The sequence below is a fragment of the Phascolarctos cinereus genome, unplaced genomic scaffold (assembly GCF_003287225.1).
Source record: "Phascolarctos cinereus isolate Bilbo 61053 unplaced genomic scaffold, phaCin_HiC Scaffold_4;HRSCAF=312, whole genome shotgun sequence".
NCBI classification, from domain to species: Eukaryota; Metazoa; Chordata; class Mammalia; order Diprotodontia; family Phascolarctidae; genus Phascolarctos; species Phascolarctos cinereus.
Window position 1 is genome coordinate 247,861,558 of NW_027555847.1, and position 23,764 is coordinate 247,885,321.

A 23,764-nucleotide genomic window follows, 5' to 3' on the forward strand; every position below is an offset into this window, starting at 1 on the left:
TCAGGTTTGTACCTTTGTGGCATCCTTGATTCTTCCCTCTCGTTAACATCCAGTCATTTGCCAGGTTTTATCAGTGCCAGCCCTCCACAGCTCTAATATCTACCCCCTTCTTCCCACTTACAGAGCTTCTGCCTTCTGTGAAGTTTGGTCAACATGGTCTCAGGCACATAGTCTGACTAGATCACTTTCCTATTCAGAAACACTCAGACGCCCCCTTTTCACCAAATACAAATGCATCCTGGCATTTTAGGCCCTTGGTCATCTGGCTCTAACCTACTTTCCTTCACATATTCTATCTTCTGCCAGCTAAGCTGTTCCTTGTACTTGTCACTCTGGCTTCTCCTTCTGTCCTTTTCCAGCGATTGTCCCTCAGGCCTGGAAAAGACTCCCTCTTCTCTGCCTTTCATTTTCAGAACTAGGGGTCTCCTCTGCTTTTACCTCTTCCATGAAGCCGTCTTTAATTAATGGTCCACTTCGTGCCCTCCCTCACTTCCAATTGCCTTTAGTCACATCTTTGTACATGTGGTAGTGCCCCCCTCTGCCCCACCCCAGGAGAAGTTAAATTCCTTGGAATTTAACAGTGATTGTTTATTTTTGTCTTTTCATCCCTAGCACCCAGCTTGGTGACATATGCACTTATCAGTGTTTGTTCTTGTTATAAGCAGGGTAAACATTATACCAGTTTTCTTCATGAGAAACTAAGGCTTGTAGATTTTTAAGTAAATTGCCCATGGTTACAAAAATGGTGCTTGGGGCCAGGCCACGAGCCCAGGTCTGACCCCATGGCTAGTACGTTCCCTGCTATAATACATTGCCTCAAAAATAATTGTGCTAAAAGTTGATAGCTGTCAAGAGATTTACCTGTGGAGAGCAGAGAGATTCTGAGCTTAAAAGAGTTTCATTACATTTTAATCAGGATTGGTGAAAAATACAGTAGGAATGACATGCCAGTCAGGAGACTTGCTGATATGCTGAATCTTTTAATGTCCATTAATCTTAATAGTGTCTTACATGAACATGGATTTCCTCTTCTGTAAAATGAAAATCCTTCCCTGTGCCCCTGTGAGAGTGCATGGAATTATGGCCTCTAAACACTTCGAGGTCTTTGGAAATGGTTTACGTACTCAGAAGTTGGTGTTGTTTATTATACTTTTATATCTCATTACCACTCTGGAGACTGAAAGAAAACTTCATTGTTGCCTCTAAACGTTGTGGCTAGTAAAAAACCTACTTATCCTTTCAAATGTGTTATTTCACAAAGATGTCGGTCAGACACCATTCTCACTTGATTACTGCGACTCTCCTTCCCTGTTACCCTGATAATTCAGCTTGCAAATTAATCTTTTCTTTGTTTCTTCCTCAGGGACATCTGGACCAATTTGGTTTGGGGGGAGGGGGCAGGGCCAGGGGTCAGAAGCCAAAAGCAAAAGACCGAGGACTAACTCAGACACTGAGCCCACAACAAAGAGAATACGGAAATGTGGTCTTTGTCACCAGCCCGGACATACCCGGACCACCTGCCCTCAGAACAGATGACTGACGGACAGGAAGGGTGAGGCAGGGAGCTGTTGCAACAAGACGCCCAAGGAACCTCTGTTGTCATTGGAACTTTATGAAAGACCCTCAACCCAGAGTCCAGCTTTGTCCTGGCCTTCCTGATTCAGATGAACTGTGGTTTGCAGGGCCCTGGAATAGGCCTGGGATGTACTAGGCTAAGCAGCCTCCGGTCCGATGAAAGAAAAGCCCAGAGCCATTTAGGGGATGCTATGCAGAAGCAGAGAAAGCAGCTCCAGTATAATCCTTCTGCTCAAAGCCATTATTCTGCAAATTAAAAATCTGCAGTAGACAGTATTTATGGTAGCAGGGAAATCCATTCCTCAACTGCAAAGGAGCAGATGGCTGTTATACTTACTTGGGATGATGGGTCTTCCCTGTACCCATGAAAGTGTTTAGTAGGAGAAGGGATATTTAAACACAAAGTATTGGAGTCTCTTAGCTCTCAGCTCACATATATATATATACATGCAAGTTTCCCCAGGAAGCTAGCCATGGGTGAGAAATGCTTGGGGTAAAATTCAGAGTTCAAGTGCCAGGAGTTCTGGGTCTGCTTGGACCTCTAGCTTGCTCATGGATGAACCTTTCTCTTCTTCAGGTGGGAATGAGTTTTTCTGTGGATGAGCCTCCACAATAGTTAAACTACAGCAATTGTGTTGAGAAAGTGGAGTTTGGTTTAAAAAGCTGCTGCTTGTTGTGAAATTTTATCTCTAGAAAAATTCTTGTTTTTCTAGTCCAGGAGGCTACTACAGTTCTTGGGCCCCAAACATAACTTATGTGCCTTAATAAAAAAGAAATTCCACCTCTTAACTCCTACAGTGTGTTAGTGTGCTGCTGCTTATGTCCGGTTGCTAGGTAAATGTGTGCTGTAGTACTTGGGAGGAGCACCAGTTGCAGACCAAGCTTTGATCCTTTGGATAACCAGTCCATGAACTTCCTAGGGAACACCCTAAAATCTCTCCTAACGTCTGTTTCTAGTTTGGTAGTACTACATCTAACCCCTCCTCAGTCCAGAAACATTGTACCCATAGCACTGAAAATGCTTAAGCCTAACATGCTGTTTGGTCTTTTATCTTTTTCAGCTATTTTTCACATTCATTATCCCAATTATCTTTATATCACATTGAGATACAGGTAAGATAGATATTTTTCATTGTAAAGGTGAGAAATACAGGGAACTTATAGACTGGCCAAGTGTCCTACTTCCTAGCTTTACCTTCCTAGTTTTGGAATCGGCTCTAACTCACATATTTCTTTTTAATAGGGAGTCTGTTAAAAATCACTGCAGTGAAAAATTTTTGACAGATTTCCAAGCCTCTCCTGGGGACTAATTAGTTTGAACAATTTAGTGCAATATAATTTCAGTGTAAGAAGAAAAAACATCCTTAGGACCAAGTTCAGTGCTTACAGGCCATCATCCCCTACACTATCAGTGCCACAGGGAAGTATTTTCATTTTACAGAAGGGGAAACTTTTGTTCAGGGAGGACTCATGAAGAAGAGTCTGCAGATATGGGCTTTAGTCACAGAGCAGCCATTTATGAGCTTTGTGATGTCCAGCAAGTCATGTCACCTCTGTGGACTCAGTCTTTGTAAAACGAGGATGTTTATTTAAGCTTAGATATTCTATAAGTTTATTGTATACAATTTGATCTGTATATTCAAGTCCTATATCTGAAAGCTTGTTAGGACGTGTGGCTGTGTAGAGGGGAAGAAAAGATACATCAGTGCCACCTGCCCCTTGGGTGGTAGAGAAAAGCTTTTTCTAAGAAGTATCCCCAATTTGCCTACTTACCTCCTTGCTACTCATTACTAAAGACACAGAATGGCTTCAGAACATCCATTCTAATCTCTTCAGCTAGATTCTGGACTAACTTAATGTGTTAGGGTGTCCCAGATTGAATGGCTACAGGTCAGCCAGTCTCTAAAAGTCAGCTGTACACCTAGTCTTGATGATAAACAAAGGCACTTTATGATCCAGGTATTGTCTGCCCATCAACAAGGTCACGGACACAAAGGCTAGATCAGATGTTCAGATATCATATCAGATAGGATCCCCATCTGCCTAATTTGCACTGAGTAATAAAATAATACTAAGGTCATTTCATCATACTCAGTTTCTTCTATAGCCCCTTAGAACGGAGCACAGCCAGATTCCTTTGAAGTTTGATTTACCATGGCCAGGTCACCTAATGGCTTTGAATTGTTTCTTCACCTGAGAAATGGGATTACTTGGGCTCTCTGCTCAATTCACAGGGTTGTTTTGAGGCAGAAGTCTTATAAGTCATAAAATGAGGTTAGTACTTTTCTGCAGTAAAATGGAAAAGGTTAGGGGCAGCTATGTGGCACAGTGGACAGAGAGATCACCACCAGCCCTAGAGTCAGGAGGACCCGAGTTCAAATGCACTCTCAGATCAGACACCACTTGACACTAGCTATGTGACCCTGGGCAAGTCACTTAACCCCAACTGCCTCAAAAAATAAAACAGAAGAGGTTGAGCATGACAAGTGACAACTAATTCACCATCCGGAAAGGGTGCAATTTGTTTTTTTTTCCAGAAACAGAGATGGACCAACCCTGACAACCTGCTTCTTGTTTTCTACTGCTCTGACCCAAATTGGACAGAGCTTCGTGTGTGTGACATCTAGCTACTGTTCTATTAAAGACTCTACTTTTGATTGACTCAGGCTCCACTGTTATTTATAGTAAAGGAAGCAAGCAGTGAACAGACAACAGAAAACAAGTGACTTTTAGTTTTATACCTCATCTTGCAGAACATTGTGTTTTTCACAGCAACAATCTGATTCCTTAGCAAACATGCTGTAATTCAAATGTATTCAATGGATGGTGTCCCTTTGGGAGCTATTTTCCCATCTCGTATTTATTTATTTTTTAGGTGAGGCAATTGGGGTTAAGTGACTTGCCCAGGGTCACACAGCTAGTCAGTATCAAGTCAAGTGTTTGAGGCCACATTTGAACTCAGGTCCTCCTGGCTCCAAGGCCGAAGCTCTATCCACTGCACCACCTTGCTGCCCCCTTTCCCATCTCTTTTTTTTTTAAATTAATGTATTTTGATTTATCAACAACCACTTCCATGTGCTTTTGAGTTTAAAATTTTTCTCCCCCTTCCTCCCCACCACCCTCCCCAAGATGGTGCACAATCTGATATAGCTATACATATACATTCCTATTAAACATATTTTCACATTAGTGATGTTGTAAGAATTAGAACCAATAGGAGGAACCACCAGAAAGAGGAAACAAACTCAACAGAAGAGAAAAAAATAGCAAACACTATGCTTCAATCTGCATTCAGACTCCATAGTTCTTTCTTTAATGTGGATAGCATTTTCCATCATGATCCCATCTATTTTAATGAAGACTTCTTGCCATTGCTTTGTCTGAGATCACGACAGGGACCTCTGCTCTTATAAATTCAGCCGAAGCATAAGAGATTTTATTTTCCCCGTCCCTTACTTTTAACTGTGAATCTGTTTCAAGTGTTTCTTTTAAACCACTTTTTGTTGGATTCTGCTTCTTAATCCACTACTATCCTCTTCCATTTTATGGGTGACTTAATCCCATTCACATTCACAGTTATCTTTTATGGTTTTTTTTCTCTATACTATTCTCATACTTTTTCATCTCTTTGCTCCCTACCTTCTTCAAAGAGGAGGCAGGTGGTAAGAGAGGAAACATGTTCAGCACCACTGTTCTATGTGATAATCTTCTATTCCCCTGCTTCTTTTCTCTTCTCTTTACCTGGAACCCTAATTCTTAACTTTTCTTTTAAACCTCTCTTCATAGTTTACCCTTGAGCTTAGAGTTTGTTTTGTTTATAACTAATCCTTCTCTGAATCTATCTTTATCCCCATTTCCTATTTCCCTTTTTTATGGAATCTATTTCTATACCAAACTCTTGTGTTCTATCCACCTTTGACCTGTTCAGATGAAACTGAAGTTCCAAGCGACACCGGCTTCCCCTCCACACCTTCCGTATTTATGTAATCTTCCATTTGTCCCTACCTTTGCTTCCCCCCTCCCTTCCTTTTCCCGACCATTCCTAGACCCTCTATCTTAACTTCTATGACCCAGATGACATTTAGCATGCTAAAGGGTATCTGTATCATCTCTCCCTTATTAGAAGGTAAACACTTCCCTCTTTATATAGTTCCTTCCACTGGCTCACTTATATTTATTTCAGAGTTCCTATTCATCTCTTGTATTTTCTTCAGAAATTCTTGGAAATTTAAAAGTCCTTTTTTCCCCTGGAGGATTATACTTAGTTTTCGTGGGTAAAAAAAATTTCTTTATTCTAAGCCTTTATCTTTTGCTTTTTGGAATATCGTACTTCAAGCTCTCTACTCCTTTAAAGTAGTGGCTGCTAAATCTTGTGTGATGGACTGTGGCTCCTTGGTGTTTGAACACTTTCCGGCTAATCGCAGTATTCCTCCTTTAACATAGAAGCTCTGGGTTTTGGCTGTGATATTCCTGGGAGTTTCCATTTCGGGGGTTATTTTGTCTTCCTTCTTTGTTATGTCTTTCTTAATTTCTTGAAATGGTATCCAGGCTCCTTTTTTGGTTCTAGCTTTCAGGTAATTCAATGATTCTTAAATTTTCCCATCAGATCAGATGTTTTTGATACGAGATTCCTTACATTCTATTTGAAAAAAATCATCTTCTGACTTTTTTTTTCCTCTTGCAGTCATTAACTTTTGTCCATTCTAAATTTTAAGTCTATTCCTTGAATAAGGAATCGTACCTCTTGTACAAAGTAAGCTGCTATCCTAAATCTGCCTTCCAAAACTCTTATCTCTTCCAGCTCTTTCATAGTTCAGTCATTTCAGTTGTGTCCCATTCCTTGTGACGTCATTTGGGGTGTTTTTGGCAGGCCCGCTGGGGTAGTTGGCCATTTCCTTCTCTCCATCTGAGGCAAACAGGATTAAGTTCACGGTCACAGAGCTAGGAGTGTCTGATGCTGGATTTGAACTCGTGAAGAGAAGTCTCACTGACTGGTGCTCTATCCACTGTGTCACTTAAGCTGCCCTAAACTTCTGCTTTGCCAAGATGGTCAGTGTGTTTCAGTTGGTCTGTCATTTTTCAGTTGTGTCCAACTCTTGTTACCCCATTTGGGGTTTTCTTAGCAGAGATACTGAAGTAGTTTGCCATTTCCTTCTCCAGCTTATTTTACAGATGAGGCAAACAGGGTTAAGTGACTTGCCCCAAGGTCATACAGCTACTGTCTGAGGTCATATTCGAAGTCAGATCTTTGAGATTCCAGGCCTAGTGTTCTATCCACTCTAACACCTAGCCACCCAGCTAGTATCTTTTATAATTCCATTTTTTAAAGTTCTAAAAATCATTCATTTTTTTCTAGGAATTCTAGTTGAATTGTGGCCAAGTTGCATTTTTTCTTTGAAGCTTTGCTTGTGGATGTTCTGGAGTGAACGTCTTCTGGATTTGTGACTTGGACATCTCTAGCTTGTTACTGTGAGTCTTTTTACTCATTCTTCTAGCATTACTTCTTAAATTGGTACTTTGTGTTAGGGTTCTGTACACTTTTGAGACAGCATTTGAGGACCTTGAGTAATCCTAGTTTGTATTATCTGGGGTCCTACCACTTCCTTTCTCCAGGTGTTGAGTGCTTTTTCAAAGATCATAAGGGCAGTTCAGGCCAGGGAGCTACTAACCTTCAACAAGCTCCAAGTGGTCTGAGCTAGGGCATAACCTGGACTGACCTTCCGAGGCTCCAGGCCATGATTTGTGTCTAGGCCACACAACTGCAGACTTGCTCTGGGTAGAGGTCCAATAGACTGGTGTTGGCTGCAGCCCCTGTCAGCCAACTATGACTCTGTAGTTTCAGAGCAGCAGAGCTGTAGGCCCATAACATGGCCCATAAGCTGGCTGTAGTACGACTTTATATTGACACCTTGCATTTCTGTTTATCTTAGATTATTAAAATTAGTTTTGTTTCCTGAACCACAGGAACTCAAGATAAAGTATATACTGGATTAGGAATAAATGAGAACTGTATGCAGGCTTTTTAGAAAGAGGGTACCTGACAAACACAGGATCTAAGTGGGAGGGGACCTCAGAATCTATCTAGCCCAATTGGACCAAAATAATTTTTGCAATACCCCAACAAATGATTATCCAACTTTTACCTGAAGACCTCAAAGGAGAGGTCTTCCCAATCCACAATCACAAATTTGGCTTACCCAAAAGCGACCAGAAGAGATACCATGGAAAAAGGGTGCATCCCTATGCAGGCCCATTCCACTTTTGAATAACTATACTAGTTTCTCCCCTACACTAAAGGAGTCTAAAATTGTCCTTCTATAATTTCCACCTGTTCTCCTAGTTCTGCCCTCTGGTGACAAGTACAGCAAGTCAAATACTTCTATATCTATGTATCTTACTGGGTCATGATACCTTTCTCTTCCTGTGGATGTAGTCTTAAGGTTTCCTAGGCTCTCCTCTTATCTACACTCAAAATCTCTTGGAGGCATCATGGGTTTAATTTCAAGCTGTTCGCAGATGACATATAACTGTAACACCAAATTTTTTCTGGATATGTTGAACTGGATGTTCCATAAGCATGTCAAATGTGTGCACAATTACTTTTTCCCTCCAAGCTTTCCTATTTTTGTTGAAGGTACTAATATTCTAGTTACCTGGAGTTATCCTTAAATCCCTACTGTTACCCCATTTGCCAACTCATCAATTCTACTTCCACAATATATCTCAAATCCATCCCCCTTGTTTTCACTCACAGATACCACCCTGGTTCAGGCCTTCATCACCTCTCTGGGATCACTGCCAATAGCCTCCTAATTGGCCTCCATGTCTCATCTCTTCCTTCCCTACCCTATCTTCTTCATAGCCGCCAAAAGTGCTACTCCTCAAGCATTGGTTTGTTTTAATCCCTTCATTCCCTTCCTTAGCAAACCCTAATGGTTTCCTACAACCTCTAAGATCAAATACAAATTCCTGTGTTCAGCATTTAAAGGCCCTCATGACCTGCCGGCAAACTACTCTTCCAGCCTTACAAATACATCACTTCTCTTAATGCACTCTTCAGTCCAGCCAAGCTGGCCTTCTTGTTCCTGGAATGTCCCCTGGAATGTACTCTCTCTTTATTCTTTCCTTTTAGAATCCCTAGTTCCTTCTCACCAGGCAGTGAAGTTCATTTAAAGACCTAGATGGAAAACATCAGGTTCACGTCAAGTCTTTCTCTGATCAGAAACGTCTTTGGATCTCATTTAACCTTTCTGCGCATCACTTCTTTCCATTATAACTGGGCTAAATATGCCTCCCCGTTTTGTTTACTGAGACTTAAGAACTATAGCTAGCATTTATGCAGTGCTTTAAGGTTTGCAACACAGACATTAATAAAATCTCATTTGATTTTCACAACAATTCTATGATACACATGTTGTAATTGTCCTCATTTTAAAGCCAAGAGGGGTTGACAGGGGCGGGGAACCCGGTCTAGCACTATGCTACCTCGTTGCCTCGGATTAGGCTTAAGAAAAATTATGCCCCACCAAAAAACAAAATTATGATGAAAAGAATAGTGGGTTTTGAATGCTTAAGGAAAAAAAACCCAATCCAGGACAGCTAGGTGGCGCAGTGGATAGAGCAAGAGCACTGAAGTCAGAAGGATCTCAGTTCGAATCCACCTCAGACATGTAACATTCATTAGCTGTGTGACTCTGGGCAAGTCACTTAACCTTAACTACCTCACCAAAAATAAAAACCAAAAAACCCCCCAACAAAACCAACCAATTATAGAGTCAGTAGAGTTGCCATACTCAAGTGCTAAAGAATGAAGCTCCAGATTCCCAAACCTGGAGCATTTCTAATCAGCTCTAAATTGTGTAAATGTGAAGAGAGATTCAGCCAGCCTAGTGGCTTTTTCTTTAGCCACACCAACCCACAGACTATCTGCTTAAGGCAGCTGGCAAAACTGTAATCTGTAAGGGTGAGAAAGTGTCATAATGAAATTATAGCTCCTTGAATGAAGCGTAAGGGAAGAAAGCCATAGATAACTGGAGTACCAGAACCTTGTCATACTATTATTTGCTACAGAGCAAGTCCATGGTTGAGAAGTGTATACTGGAGTTCAGTTATTCAGGAATTCATTATGAGGACCTTTTTGTAATAGGACCTGCATCACCTATAAAGTGATTCCCTGGTGTGAACCCTGAGGCAAGCATGACAGTGTAATCAAAATCAAGTGGTAAGAAGCACAGATAGCCTATGACAATTTAAATTTCACCTTATTTCACTGAGGTTAGAGTTGAAAAGCAAGGCACAAGAACTTTGATGATCAGCCTGATTTGTTCTTTTTGAAATGGTTCAATCTTAATCTGGCCTCAGACACATTAGCTGTGTAACCTTGGGCAAGTCACTTGATCTGTTTGCCTCAGTTTCCTTAACTGTAGAATGGTGATAAAAGCACCTACCTCCCTGAGTTATTGTGAAGATCAAATGAGATATTTGCAAATTGCTTAGTACAGTCCCTGGCACATACATATAATTATGTGCTATGTAAATGCTAGTTATTATCTGAAGAACCCTCAATAATGACAACTTGCTGTGTCCAGTTATTTGCAACAGGGAAAGGTAATCTCTAATCTCTGCCCTTGCCACTGAAACAGCATGTAATTTTGGGTAAGACACAATTGCTTTATGAATTAGCTTTCCTATTTGTAAAATGAGTCATCCTTGCCTAATCCAATGTCTCATTTTGCTATGAAGGTGACTGACTCTGGATTCTCAGTGCCCAGAGAAATTTAACTTCTGGTAGGTCCTTCCAAGACAGAAAAATTTCAGGTATGGGCATATAATGCACTGTATCTTTCATTCAGCCTAGATTTAGAGGAAATCAATGCTGAAATGGAACTTAAGAGAGATCACCTTGTCCAAAACTTTCTTCTTTCCTCATCTGGAAAAGTGAAGCGAAGTGATTTTCTGTCCTGCTGGATAGTAGTAATTTTGCAACTTCATAAACGCTTGCATGGAAAAACAATTCACTTACGTACAACTGAGATGATTTTTCTCCTTTATTCTCCATCACATTCTTTGAGAAACGGACTTCTTCCAGCAGTGAGGGAGACCAAAGACACATTAAGATGACAAGCATTTCAGTACTTAGAGAAAAAATAACCTCCCCCTCTGATAACCAAATACCAATTTTAACCAACTGAAAGGAGTCACATATCAACTGTGAATAATAAACTTTTGGCACACAAACGACCTGCTTGTGAAAACAAGGCCTCTTTGGAAACTGTTCATTTCTGTGTAATGCTCTTAGTACCCAAGTTAATTTAATAACAGCCATTAGAAAACATTTCTTTTTCAAAGGCAAGACACACAGCATCAAGGACTTCAGCTCTTGGTTGGGGGCCATCTCATAGTATACAAATCCCACTGGAGAAAGCTCTATCTGAAGGAAGATGAGATCTGCAGACCAAAGCATGCAAGAGAATCCGGCTCTCATCACCTCTTGGCCCAAGAGGCCTGCAGGTAAAAGCTGGCCACAGCCTTTTAAGCAATAGAAAACACGCTTTGTATTAAATGTTTACTTCCTTCAGAGAGGCTTAGAATACTTTGAACTCCTTGCCCTCAGGCAAACCATACTCTTGTCCTTATGGTCCCCAGAAAATGTGAAGCCTCAATCACTATCATAATAAATGGGTCACTGGTGCAAATAAATAATTTTCTCTGGGTTAAAAAAAGGTCTAATTTCCTTTCCCTGCCATCACTCTTCAGGATTTTCATATGATCCCTTCAGTGCTGGTGGCATAATGTATTTTGTGGCCAACCCTCTAGAGACACCTGGGTCCTTCAGTCCCAAGGGGCCAAGTATGGATCTGGGTTTACAATACGGGGAAAGGGAATCTTCTGTCCTATGGCTCTTGCCTGCTACTCAAGACAGAGGCTGTTCAGCTTCTGTCCAAGACTCAGGGCTTTGTCTTTCCAAAAAGGGGCTGTCCCAAGGGAGAGGAATCAAGTGAAGAGAGGGGGTGGCCTGGTCACCATCAGCTGGATCTGGCTGATTGCTCATTGTAAGGCTCTTGGGCTCTGGTAACATTTGAGTGAGCTCAGAGGCACAGGACCCTAAGTTTGTTCCAATCCATGCCCAAAACAGCTGCCAACTCAGTGTGCTTAAGAAATGGACCCTCTTTTTATTCCTCCAAAATGTCCACCTTGTACTGGCTAGAAAATAAGAGAAAAACTCTTCACCTGTCCCCTTAGACTCCCAGAGCTGAAAGAGCTAAACATTTAAAAAAACTTTCCAAGATCACATTTCATTAATCCCGTCTACGATAACAAGAGCTCTGGCGCTGTCACAGCATTATACAGAGCAAAGCCCAAGTCATCTATCTCCTCTTCATGCAAACTGCCAAAAAGATTGATGTGCTGATTAAAATAGCAGGGAAGAGATCCCTCCTCCAGGTAGCCAATCAGCTCCATAATCACCTGTTGGAACCGATCTGCTAAGGAGTCCTCAGCCCAGTCTGTCTCCACCTCACTGAGGTGGAGGATGACCTGGGCCAGGTGGCTGACACTCAGCCTGTTCAGTGAGGGATGGTGCCTGCAGACGCCTTGCAGGAGCTGGAGACAGAGGCGTCGGGCACCAGAATCTGCACTATCCAGCTCCTGCAGCTTAGACACCTCAGCCCGGTAGAAGTCCTGCTGCCAAAGGTTCTCCAACAGTCCTTCCCGAGGGTTGGCCAGCAGGACCCTGTCCTCACTCTCTGCAGTGGGAAAGATGACAATTCTTAGCTCTGACTGGTCATGCTGAACCTCCAGCAGGAGCTCCTCCGAGACCACTCCAGGGCGGATAAGGCAATCCAGCATGCTGCCAATGGCTGGCCAGTTGACAGAGCCTACCAGGACCTTCCGGAGCACCTCGAGGATGACACTGGAGGAGAGGTAGCCACCTACTATGAACCGGTCCCAGGGGCTACTCCCTCGGGGAAAGTACTCCAACTGAGTCCTTCGAATCACCCAGTAGTAAGGATCATTGGCAACGGTGTCTTCCCCAGGAATGAAGCTCCACAGGTTGGGCTCTAGCACCAGTGGCACTAGCAGGCGAGTGTGGTCGGCGGCCACGGCCTCCAGTCCGTCATACAGGGTGCTGCTTGGAGACAGATCCCCGAAAGGCAGCTCTGGGAATTTACTGCGCAAGAAGTTCTGCAACTCGTAGGCAATGTCACCAGCCAGCTGTTTAGCCAGGGTGATGTCGGATTCAGAGACAACCACACGGTTCTGATAGTACATGAGGAGTCTCTCCTGCAGTGTAAGGCATAATGGCATTGGGGGACTGGGGCTGAGTTTGGACACAGTCACAGCCACAGGGTCTCTGGGTGGTTCTGCTTCTACAGAGAGGAAAAGGGAAAAATCAGGCTGTGCACTCCAGTATTAGAGCAAAAACAAAAGAGGGCCCTTAAACTACACACAATTCCATCCTGACCATACTAGGTTTGTGACACTCAAGACACCACAGATAACGTACAGGACTGGGGACAAAATGCAACCCCAAAGTACTTTTCTTCCATTTGTCCCACTAGTAGAATAGAGATTAATACCTAGTCTCTCAAAAGGAGGAAAGACTTACAAAGAAACTTGTACAATACTCACCCAGTGGCCATCACTATGGCCACTCAGCTCAACAATGAATTGTCCTGTCAGTGGAACAGAGACAAGAACCACCCCTGCTGGACTGTCCTGGGAAGCCAGCGGGCTAGGATGGTCCGAAGATCCCTTTCCCTGCCTACATCAGAAATACTATGTTTGGAACAGTCCTACAGTCTAGCTTTGAGCAGCAGCTTTCAAAGTGTGGTCCAGGAGCTCCTGGGGATGCCCCAGATCCAAACCATTTTTCATAGCAAAATACCAAGACACCTTAATTTCTAATGTGGCAAATATTGATAGTTCTAACTCAAATAAACAAAAGCTCTTTGGGAGGTGACGGTGGTAGAGGTTCTCAATAATTTTTTAAAATTTTGAAGAAGTTTAAAGGAGTCCTGAGACCAGAGAGGCTGAGAATCACTTGATTTGAGTATAGTGGTAGCTCCTAAAAGCATTGATAAATCTCAGAAAGGCCCCCGGGAGTCAGAAGACTCTGCCATTTACTATGTGAACTCTAAAAGTCCTGTGCTCTTTCAGGATTTTAGTTTCATCCTCTGTCAAATGAGAGCCTAGACTAGATAACAAGCATAATCTATATTTATAAAGCACTCTATAGAAGGCAGCAGAGTATAGTGGGAAAAGAACCAGTCTTAAGAGTCAGGAGACTAGGTTTTTAATCTCAACTGCAACACTTACTACCTATATGACCACAAGCCACTTGCTAAACTTCTCTGTTTCTCAGTTTCCTCATCTATAAAATGGAAATAACACTTACACTACCACTTGACAGGGTTGTTATAAGGAAAGCACTTTTCATCTTATTTTTGCTGATAGCACGTTTTATATCACTTTCCTTTCTCAGTACCTCTCTCCCATACCTAGTAAGCCATCCCTTAAAACAAAGACTGAAAACAAGAGGGGGGAAAAAGCAATTCAAGGGGGAGCTAGGTGGTACAGAGGATAGAGCACCGGGCCTGGAGCCAAGAGCACTCAAGTTCAAATCTGGCCTCAGACACATAACACACACTAGCTGTGTGACTCGGTCACTTAACCCCAAATGCCTCACCAAAAAAAAAAAAAAAAAAGAAGAAAAAAAAGGAAAAAGCAACTCAACAAAGTAAACACGTATATTGTACATGTAATATGCCATACCCACAATTTTTCACCTCTAAAGAGAGATATGTTTTCTCAACTCGGGCCAAATCTGGTTTTAAAAGCAACCAATTTGTAAATCTGAAAGAGCTATGTAAACATGAATTATTTAAAAATTTTATCCTTATGACACCCTTGTAAGGTAGGCAAGAACCTCTATTTTAAAGATTAGAAAACAGGTTCAATGAATGACTCACCTACATTCCAGACTTAATGCAGAGTGAGAATAACCTCTAAGATTCCTCTCAGCTCTGACACCCTAGGATTCTCAATGCCCACTGCTGCCCAATACAAGAACATATTCCCATCTCACTCTTATTTCATGGCCGGAAGGCCACAATCTGACAATAAGAAACAAAACAAAAAGAAAAAGGGATGTTTTGGAAGGAGTCAAAGCCAACCTGGGGCACGAGAAGCCTGGGCTGAGGAAGGCTGTGGCTGGCTGAGGTCTTCTCGTCTCTGCTTTGGCTGGGGTCTAGTTGAGGCCTTGAGCAAACTCAGCTCCTGCCAGCTTTCCTCAATGGACTTCTGCTCAGCTTTGACATCATCCTTGTCAGGCGGGCTGGTAGCACGGTCGATGAGCTAAGGGACAGATTACGCAGTCAGAAATAGGCAGGAGGAAGAAAGAACCTAATCTCTGGGGACCCCTCATTACCACCTGGGAAATGGACAACTTTTAGCATTCTTCTTCCCTTTAAAGTGGCTAATACCATACTACTGATAATAACCATAGCCAATGTATATAAAGTATATATTTACATATATGTATGTAAGCACATACACACACACACACACACACACACACACGTGTGCGCGGGTGCGTGCCCCTTACGGTTTGTAAAGTGCTTGAATTATTATCTCATTTGATCCTTACAACTCTGAAGTAGGTGCTACTGTCCCCATTTTATGGATGAGAAAACTTAGGCTAAGAAGGTCAGTGACTTGCCCAGGGTCACACAACTAGCAAATCCTATATGAGCAGGACTGAATTCAAGTCTGCCTGACTTTCAAATTCCACATTTCATCCACTATTCCACCTACCTGCTTCAATACAGCCCAGAAGTTAGGGACTTATCTCCTTTGCAGTGGGTGCCCACTGGGGCTAACCCACATCAAAACTCATCTGAATCTTGAATGGTGATACAGAAGGGAGGACAGCTGTTATTTACTATCTTTGTACTCCACCCAAATCATCCCAGTTGTAATTCATACTCAAAGGGCCCATTTCTATAATTTCAGCAATAGCTAAAAAAACCCTACTGCCTTTTGTATGACAATGTTGCTCAAAATACATACAGTTGTCTCCAACTACAGAGACAGGCTTGCCATCTACATACACCACTGGGTCTGGCCCTACTGACCACTAGAACAGGGATGATGTTGGTCTCTTTAGCACTGTGTTCTGACCTTCGAGTAACCAGTCCTAGAACTACCAAAAGGGATGGCTCCTATTGAGCAACAGGACAGACAATTAGCTCTAGTGGGAGGTGGACTCTTAGACTAATCTCATTTCATCTAACAACCTAAACATTCAGCCTCAGCCCTTGGTAACCAAGGCTTCTCCAATGGCCACATTCAATCAGAGTTGGGTTTCCATAAACAATAGCAGTTATGTAGAAGTGGAAGCAGGATAGCACTGTCCTTTTTCCTCTAACACTCCCCTCTCTGTAGGATACCCTGCCTTCATCTGAGCAGACATGGTTGAGAAAGGAAGGAGAGATCCTTTCAGGCAGACTCTGTGACAAGTGCAAAAGGAAAAGCCACAAGCAGCTGGATTTCTAAAGTTAGGTCCTTCTTTCGATTCCATGGCTCATCACCCCGACTTCTGCCATCTCTCTTCTGAGACAAGTCCCTAAACTAAGCTATATTCCTGGCCTCACCACCTCAGGCCTTCTGGTTTGGCAGAAGGACAGGAATGAAATTAAATATAGAGGCATCAAATACTTAGCCTTAGCCACACTTGCTCTGAGAAGAAGGGTATCTGCTAGAACAAAGTAGCCCTGAGGGAAGGTGACCTACAAGAGGGGCCAGGAGGGCCTACCAAGTATAGTAAGCGCAAAGCTGGTGTTTGTCCTGGCTCAGACAGTGATGATTTTCTCTTCTTCCCTCAGACTTTCATCCAAGTGACGACTGACTGCTGGTGGAAAAGGCAGAAAAATGCCCTCCATCTATACAGGGTGACTCTAAAGATATCCCCTAAACATGCAAAAACCCAACCACCTCTCCCAGACTCACTCCTACCAAAGCTAAAAACAGTAATTCATTCTCAAACTGTTCTTAGCAGTAGGAGGGGGTGGGTACTTTCAGGTAGAAAAGTTCTGATTCAATGGATCACATTACTTTATAAAAAGGTCACAATAATGGTGGGGCAGCATATTATGTTTTGAATGTTCTCCAAAAGAGGGGAAAGATTTTCACTGAACTAGGCACTTTTGACAGAAGCACATATAACATGGCCAGAGATACACACCGAAGATCTGTGGCTTTAGAACTTCCAGTCTGTCACCAGCCTTATGTTCTAATAGAGTTAAGTAACCTAGATCAACCAGGTTTACCTGATTTCAACAACCCATTTAGAAGCCCGTCCTCCCAATACATCTTTCACCCTTCCAGCCACAGTGCTACAAGATCACACAGAACATCGGAGGAAAGAGAATTAAGTGTTTAGAAATCCAGAACCTATAAAAAAGGATGAGAAAGCCTCTTCCTCATTTGAGGAACTCATAAGGAAGGCTGAGGCGGTTCCGGAGTATTCAGGGACAAGTGCTAAGATTCAGACTATGAGCAGGGAGGTAGTTACCTCTAGCATCCCAGAGAGACTAGGATAGCCAGATGAGTAATACCCTGTTTCTACCCCCAGGTGCCCCCTTCAAAACAGGTTTCAGAAGGGACAAATCACCTCTCCCTGATCCCTTGGTCTTACCCGCTTCACTGCCAGGGTGGCGATACCCAGGACAGCAGCACCACCCACACCTAGCACCAGCCTAGCATTGGCCAGCAGGAAGTCCACGGCACTGCTTAGCGGATCTTCATCTCGGTGCTTCCCCCTCTTCTGGGAGAACTCTGCCATGATCCACCTGCCAAGACAGGAAAGGGTAGAGGCAGGGCTAGGGAGATACACCTCTGAGAGGGGAAGACAGAAGGCCATGACTAGAGATTGAGGAGGACAGTGTACAGAATTTGGTGCCTTTTAGAGAAGTTTGCTAAAGCAAATGGGACAGGTTCACTTTCTCCTGCATAGATATAGAAGGGCTACCTCTCCCTCCCTTCAAAAATAAAACTACTTGGTAGGACTGGAATAGACAACCCCCAGCCATGAGGCAGACAAGAATGGCACCAGTAAGGCTCCAACATTGGGTATTATTTATGACTTTCTGGCCCTATCTAGTAGCTAAAAGCCTTCCCTCCTACTGGGCCTCCCAGGCCACCCCAAATGCCAGGGTTTGATTCTGAATATTGGTGTATCTGTCTCTGTTCTGTGTTCCTATTCCACGTTCCAAGGCTGACAACTCACAAAAGTTATCTTAAGCCAATCAACATGATCAAAGATACTGAAACCAGTATTAGCACCTTATTAAAGGAAGGGGACAAATCAGGAGTCAGGAACATACGACTTGTGGTTCAAATACAAAGTTAAGCGTGTTCCCTGGTCCCCAAGGACCCTGGAGGCAGAAAAATTTGGTTTTACTGAATGTGGGGGGAGAAGTGATTTTTTTTTTTGCACTGAAATGCTGACCCATATGTAGATGTCATCAGATTTCTGGTAATCCAGGAAGGAGAGGTTAAAGGTACCTTTGGGCATAGACTAGGGAGAAGGAACGGGGGACAGCTGGCTCCCCACATTTGATTTGGCCCTTCGCAAATGAATGCCACTCCTTTCCACTCCCCCAAACACACACACACACACACACACACACACACACACACACACTCACTCTCTCTCTCTCCCAGGACCTTCAGGAGAAGCAGGATGAAAGCCAATACTATAAGGAAGCACTCAAAAACCAACCAAAAAAAAAAGTACATCCCACTGAATGCCAATATGGAGGGAGAACTTGGGCAACAGCAAGATTAACTCCCTTAGATGAGAGTTTCCTGATCAAATGCAGAAACAACAGGCCATGGAATCATCACCCTGGACATCCTGAGGGGAAGGGCTGGACGCACTGACCTCTCAAGCTCCCTTTGAGCTCTCAGTGTCTATGACTTACTCATTCTTAAGGCATCTGTGCCTTGGAGTGAAGTTGCCCAGGTAACCAAATACCACCACTCATCAATGCCAGAGAAATGAATCAGGCAGAGCTCAAGCCCCCTAGCAAGTATTTTTGCCATGACCCTTAACTTCCAGAGACTAAAAATAGCTCTTGTGGTGTGGTATAAAGAACGCTGGAACTACTGCCACTTGTTCTGCCCAAAGCCATAACCCTTAAGGGAGGGAGCACCAGAAAACTAAGGGACTCCTAGCTCCAGTCTTGGCTCTATAGCAATCTCAACGTATGACCTTAGGCAAAACACTTCTCATCTTTCCATTCTGTAAAATCTGGGATAATTCCTGCTCTCCATCTTCATTAGTACAGTTAAAAGGACTGATGAGAAAACACAATGGTAGTGTTATCTTCTCATAAAGACGGGTATTTGAAACCACCCCATTTGGCACTGGCACCTTGATTGGGTAAGAATGTTTTTTGACTAAATCAAACAATTAGAATTTATATCTATAGGTAGGTAGGGCGTCTGTGGTTGGAGTAAAATTCAGCTAACTGGAACGTGAATTTTATAGTGTTTGTGGATAGACAGGCCTTACAAAGGAAGTCCCGGAAGAAAGCCAAGGACTCCTCCATATATCTCTTCTCTGGCACAGCTCAGTTGTATCTTCACTCCATGCTTGCTCCAACAGCCCAGAATCCTGTCCCCAACTCTCTGCCAAAATGGCTTCTGCCTGGGTAACCCAGCCTCCCACACAATAGCTTTGACTGAAGGAAGTAATCAGGCTCTGTTCCACTCAGTTCCAAAGATTCAATCAAAGAGTGATTCTAGTCAAAACATTAGAGCCCCAGTGTCAAATATCAAACTCACATAGAAACAGGTGATATGGAAATTGATGCCTCTTTGACAAAGATTTGAGTGACCTAAGTCAACTATGCCAAGAGAGCCTACCTCTCCTCTCATTTGATTAACCAATCAGGGTTGAGTAGACACCCCTCAGGAACACCTCTCCAAAAGGTATATAAATTGTTGACTCCACTGCCATTAGGGGTCTGTCTAAGAGAGACAGCCAAATGACCATCCTTTTATTAATAACCTGATGGCCTTATTAATAAAATGATTAAATTACCCAGAAACTATGTCTCTCAAACCTTTTAAAAAGTAACAACAAACAGGTATTAAGGATCCAAGGTGGGACTAAAACTCAGGTCCTCTGCTCATCTGTGCTCTTTCTGTGGTACGATGGAGTCTAAACCTACCAAGTGCCCTAGTGTTCTTTAAAGTAGACTCCTACTTCTACTTCTACTTCTAGCGAACACCAAATGGTGGACGATGCCAGTGCTGCAGGAGGAGCAGGAGGCCCTGGGGGCCTCAGAGTCAGAGACCGAGGTGGCTTCCTCGGTGGCTTCGGCAGTGGGGCCGAGGTCAAGGTCAGGGCTGTGGTTGTGGCTGTGGGGCCCGGGGAGGAAAGGCCAAAGACAAGCAGTGGGTTCCTGTCACTAAGCTGGACTGGCTAGTCAAGGACATGAAGATCAAATGTTTGGAAGAGAGCTATCTTTTCTCCCTTCCTATCAAGGAGTCTGAGATCATAGATTTCTTCCTGGGATCTTCATTGAAAGATGAGGTTCTGAAGATAATGCCTGTTCAGAGCTGGACAACATACCAGGTTCAAGGCTTTTGTGGCCATCGGTGACTACAACAGCCATGTTGGCCTGGGTGTCAAGTGCTCCAAAGAAGTGGCCACAGCTATTCGTGGTGCTACCATTCTGGCCAACCTGTCCATCGTTCCTGTGAGACGTGGCTACTGGGGGAACAAGACTGGCCAGCCTCACACAGTGCCCTGCAAGGTCACTGGGCGATGTGGATCGCTTTTGGTGCGCCTGGTCCCCGCCCCTAGAGGTACTGGTATCGTCTCAGCTCCTGTGCCTAAGAAGCTCCTGATGATGTCTGGAATTGATGACTCCTACACATCTACAAGAGGCTGTACTGCTACTCTGGGCAACTTCTCTAAAGCTATCTTTGATGCCATCTCCAAAACACACAGCTATCTAACCCCAGAAGCAGAGTGTGCTCACTAAGTCTCCCTATCAGGAATTCACCGACCATCTTGTAAAGACTCACACTTGAGTGTCTGTCCAGAGGACCCAGGCAGCTGCTGTGGCAACCACATAGATGTTTTTTATAAACAAATAAATTGAACTATGCCTGCTAAAAAAAATAAAAATAAAAAAACAGACTCCAGAGTAGTGCAAACAACAACAAACCAAGAGTTAGGAAATCTGAATTCCAGTTTTTGCTATTAACTGTGTGGCTGTGAACAAGTCATTTCCCACTTTCAGTTACCTTAATTTCCTTCTCTGTATACGGAAGAGGTTGGACTAGATGGTCCCTTGAAGCTATGTCATTCTATGGTTTCACCAGAGGACAACCGGGAATTTTGCCTGTGCAAAGGTAACCTGTATTTTGAGAGACTGGTGGACAGCAGATGTAATCCTAGAAGCTGTATCAGCCACTCCACCTTAAGTGGCCCTCTCACTAATCACCCCTCCAGTTCCACATTCTCCCTTGAAATGACCTCCCAGGCCATTCCCATTCCCTGAATGCCTGCAGGAGTCTCTGGGGAAGAGGGAGCCAGGCTAAGCCAAAGTAGAGGTCTTCAAGTCACCCTGGGGTTCATTAGGACAATCTGGCTGTGCAGAGTTTAAACAGTTCAGCCCAACCCACAATTCAGCTGTTTGGTAACAGGAACTAGACACTGCGGGGGAACTACAGGAATACTGACTCTCCTAGTTAAAAATAAAGCTGACTCCAGCAAACACTTCCAAACAACAAACAACACTCTTTGGTCTAATGGACTAAACTCCTCCCAGTTTTACTCAGAGTACAACTAGCTGCATGACCTTGGGCAGTTTGCTGCCACTTCTCTGGACTTCATTTCCCTTACAGCAAAATGGATGGGTCCTACATAGCAAAAACAGGATTTGGATTACGTGCTCTCTAAAGCCTATCACCTCCCAAGAATTCTGGAAGTCTAAGACTTTAACAACTCAACATAAGAACTAAAACAGAATTATATGGATTGATTCCTGACCCCTAGGCCCTATTTCTTCCTGCTAGTCCCACCCCTCCCCATTCCCCAAGTAATCCTACCTCCTTTCTCACCCCTCCTCCACCCCACTGGCTCCACCAAACTCGGGAGCCACGACCACGCTATGAAGTGGCCCTGGAGAAAGCTCTGCTTGCTCTACCCAGGCCGGCCTCCATGTCCCTGCTTTGGAGACTGCTCCAGAAGGGCCATGGTCCTACTACCCAGGAAGGCTTCTCATCCCATGCTTTGCAGACTAGAGTCCGGGAAAAGCACGGTCCTACACCCCGGAGGTCGTGGCTTAAGACGGGTAGCCCGTCTCAATGGCTTCTTTTCCCAGCACTCGCTTTGTGATCTTGGGCAGGTCCCTTGATCTCTCTGATTTCTGGCTTCCTTACAGGTAAAAATGATGGGGCTGGGCTCCAAAGTCCCTTCCAGCTCTGGATCTATGATCTTCCCAAGGTCTCTCTTCCTCTACCTCCTATGCCCACTGCAAGTCTCGAGCCCTCCCGTACCAGGGCAAGAGGGCCTTGGGGCCACCTGGGACGCTTGCCCCTTCTTCCCCCGATTCCCGCAGGTACCGGGGTACCCCAGGAGTGAGGAACAGGGAGGGCGAAAGGAGCATCATTCGCAGCCTCGGACTCCAACGGGGCCGGCGCAGGCGCAGTCATCGCGGAGGCTCCCTCCTCTCCTCCCCTCCCCTCCCTGCCCCCAGATCGGGGACAAGGAACCCCCGCTGGGAGAAGGGCTCGTGTCTCTCCTAGCACCTCCAAACGCTTCCCCGCGCCCCGGAACGGCCCCAGTCGTCTGTCGTTGGGGCCCCTCGGACACCCGAAAGACCTTCCTACCTGCACTGCTGCTTCACTGCATCACCTGGGAAGAGAAGGCCCGGCCCACAGTGAGCCCCTAGTCCTCCTCTTCCTCCTACTCCACCTTCTTCACCTCCACCTTCCCTCCTCCTCCTCTTCCTCTTCCCCAAGTCCAAAACCCAGGACTGGCCCCCTCTGTAACCTCCAGCCTTCTCTTCCCAGCGCGCAGCCGCAAACCCGAAACCCAGGGGGCGGAACCCTGACGCTCGGCACGGTCCGGACTGACTACCCGTGCGTCCAATCAGAGGCATGCCGTCTTGTCCCAAGCGTTCCAAAACAGAACTCGGCACGGCCAATCTCCCAAGGACCACGCCCTCCCTTAACGGACATTCCCTGCCAGGGGCGAGGCGTCACGCGGACGGTGCGGAGGCGTGTCTTTGGTGTTAAAGGCACAGCGTTCAATTGCCGGCTCAAAGGACCGAGGAAGTCGGTAGGGATTAGGCCTTGGAATTCATCCGCTTCCTCACGCGGCGGAAGTGGTCATTGTGAGGAGCACCCGTTTGTGACGTCACCTGTACGCTAGAGAAGCGGGCCTGGAGCACGTGGTAGTAGGAGGAGTCTTGGTGTGGTTTGATGACTAGTGGGGAAAAGAGCAGGTTCTACCCAGGGCGTAAGTTCTGGAGACGCCCCGGACACGCCTTGGGCGTGCCTCTGGGCCCAAGGGTCATCTCTCCTGGCACCGGACAACTCCAAATCTCTAAACTGCCTGAGCAGTCTGTTCAAAGAGCATTTATTAAGGGCTAAGCCTTGGAGACACAGGAAAAGGCCAAAGAACAGCCCCTGCCCTCAGGGAGCTTACAGTCCAACGAGAGAGAAAACATGCAAACAGCTAGGATAAATTGGGGATAGTCTCAGAAGTAAGGCACCAGCATTAAGGAGAGCTGGGGAAGAGTTTCCTGAGAAGGCAGGAGTTTAGCTGAGACTTGAGGGGTGCCCCGGAAGTCGGGAGGTGGCTCAAAGCAGGGGGGAGAGAATCCCAGAAAGGAACTGGAGGGTCTTATTTAGTTTAAGGAACACAAAGGAGGCCATATTAGTGGATGGTGAGGATTGCTCTGGTAAAGGGAGTGTCCTCACCAGGAATTCCCATACCGAGTTAGGTCCACGAAATAAAAAAAGTTCTACTCCTACCATATGCTCCAGACGGACATATCCCTCCCCTAATATGGTTTGTCAACTCTGTTCTTTCTTTTTTGGATAGATGTTGTGAGGCCAACAGTGCCAGGCCTTTACAGGTAAAAGAAGTGGCCCCCTACTG

The 23,764-nt window shown here is 44.5% G+C and overlaps 2 protein-coding genes and 1 pseudogene across 3 annotated transcripts in view; 2 read left to right on the forward strand and 1 right to left on the reverse strand.

Moving 5' to 3' along the window:
• TOP3A (DNA topoisomerase III alpha) overlaps positions 1-2,364 on the forward strand; it is a 40,060-nt gene extending 37,696 nt beyond the window's left edge. The window contains exon 19 of the mRNA XM_020967366.2: positions 1,364-2,364. Coding sequence (XP_020823025.1) covers positions 1,364-1,536 — 173 coding nt within the window. The 3' untranslated portion in view covers positions 1,537-2,364. The remainder of the gene's footprint in view (positions 1-1,363) is intronic.
• An 8,245-nt stretch (positions 2,365-10,609) lies between these two features.
• Positions 10,610-22,983, reverse strand: MIEF2 (mitochondrial elongation factor 2). Of its 2 annotated transcripts, XM_020967349.2 has the most exons (5): positions 22,489-22,577; positions 20,899-20,996; positions 17,273-17,426; positions 14,751-14,931; positions 10,610-12,944 (listed from the first exon to the last, which is right to left on the reverse strand). In XM_020967349.2, the coding sequence occupies exons 3-5, from the start codon at positions 17,417-17,419 to the stop codon at positions 11,884-11,886; spliced, it is 1,389 nt and encodes a 462-aa protein (XP_020823008.1). In that variant the 5' UTR covers positions 17,420-17,426; positions 20,899-20,996; positions 22,489-22,577; the 3' UTR covers positions 10,610-11,883. The 2 variants fall into 2 exon arrangements, with proteins under 2 accessions (XP_020823008.1, XP_020823007.1); XM_020967348.2 differs by lacking the exon at positions 20,899-20,996 and having other exon boundaries at positions 22,489-22,983.
• Positions 19,878-20,764, forward strand: LOC110194794 (small ribosomal subunit protein uS5 pseudogene; annotated as a pseudogene).
• Positions 22,984-23,764: the final 781 nt, after the last annotated feature.

Excerpts from the sequence above, each read along its gene's own strand:
- MIEF2 (XM_020967348.2), bottom strand. The coding sequence starts at position 22,760 with ATGCCTCTGATTGGACGCACGGGTAGTCAGTCCGGACCGTGCCGAGCG. Across the intron at positions 14,932-17,272 it reads CCACCCTGGCAGTGAAGCGG|CTCATCGACCGTGCTACCAG; the intron begins GTAAGACCAAGG and ends TCTGTCCCTTAG. Across the intron at positions 12,945-14,750 it reads CCAGGCTTCTCGTGCCCCAG|AAGCAGAACCACCCAGAGAC; the intron begins GTTGGCTTTGAC and ends TCCTCTCTGTAG.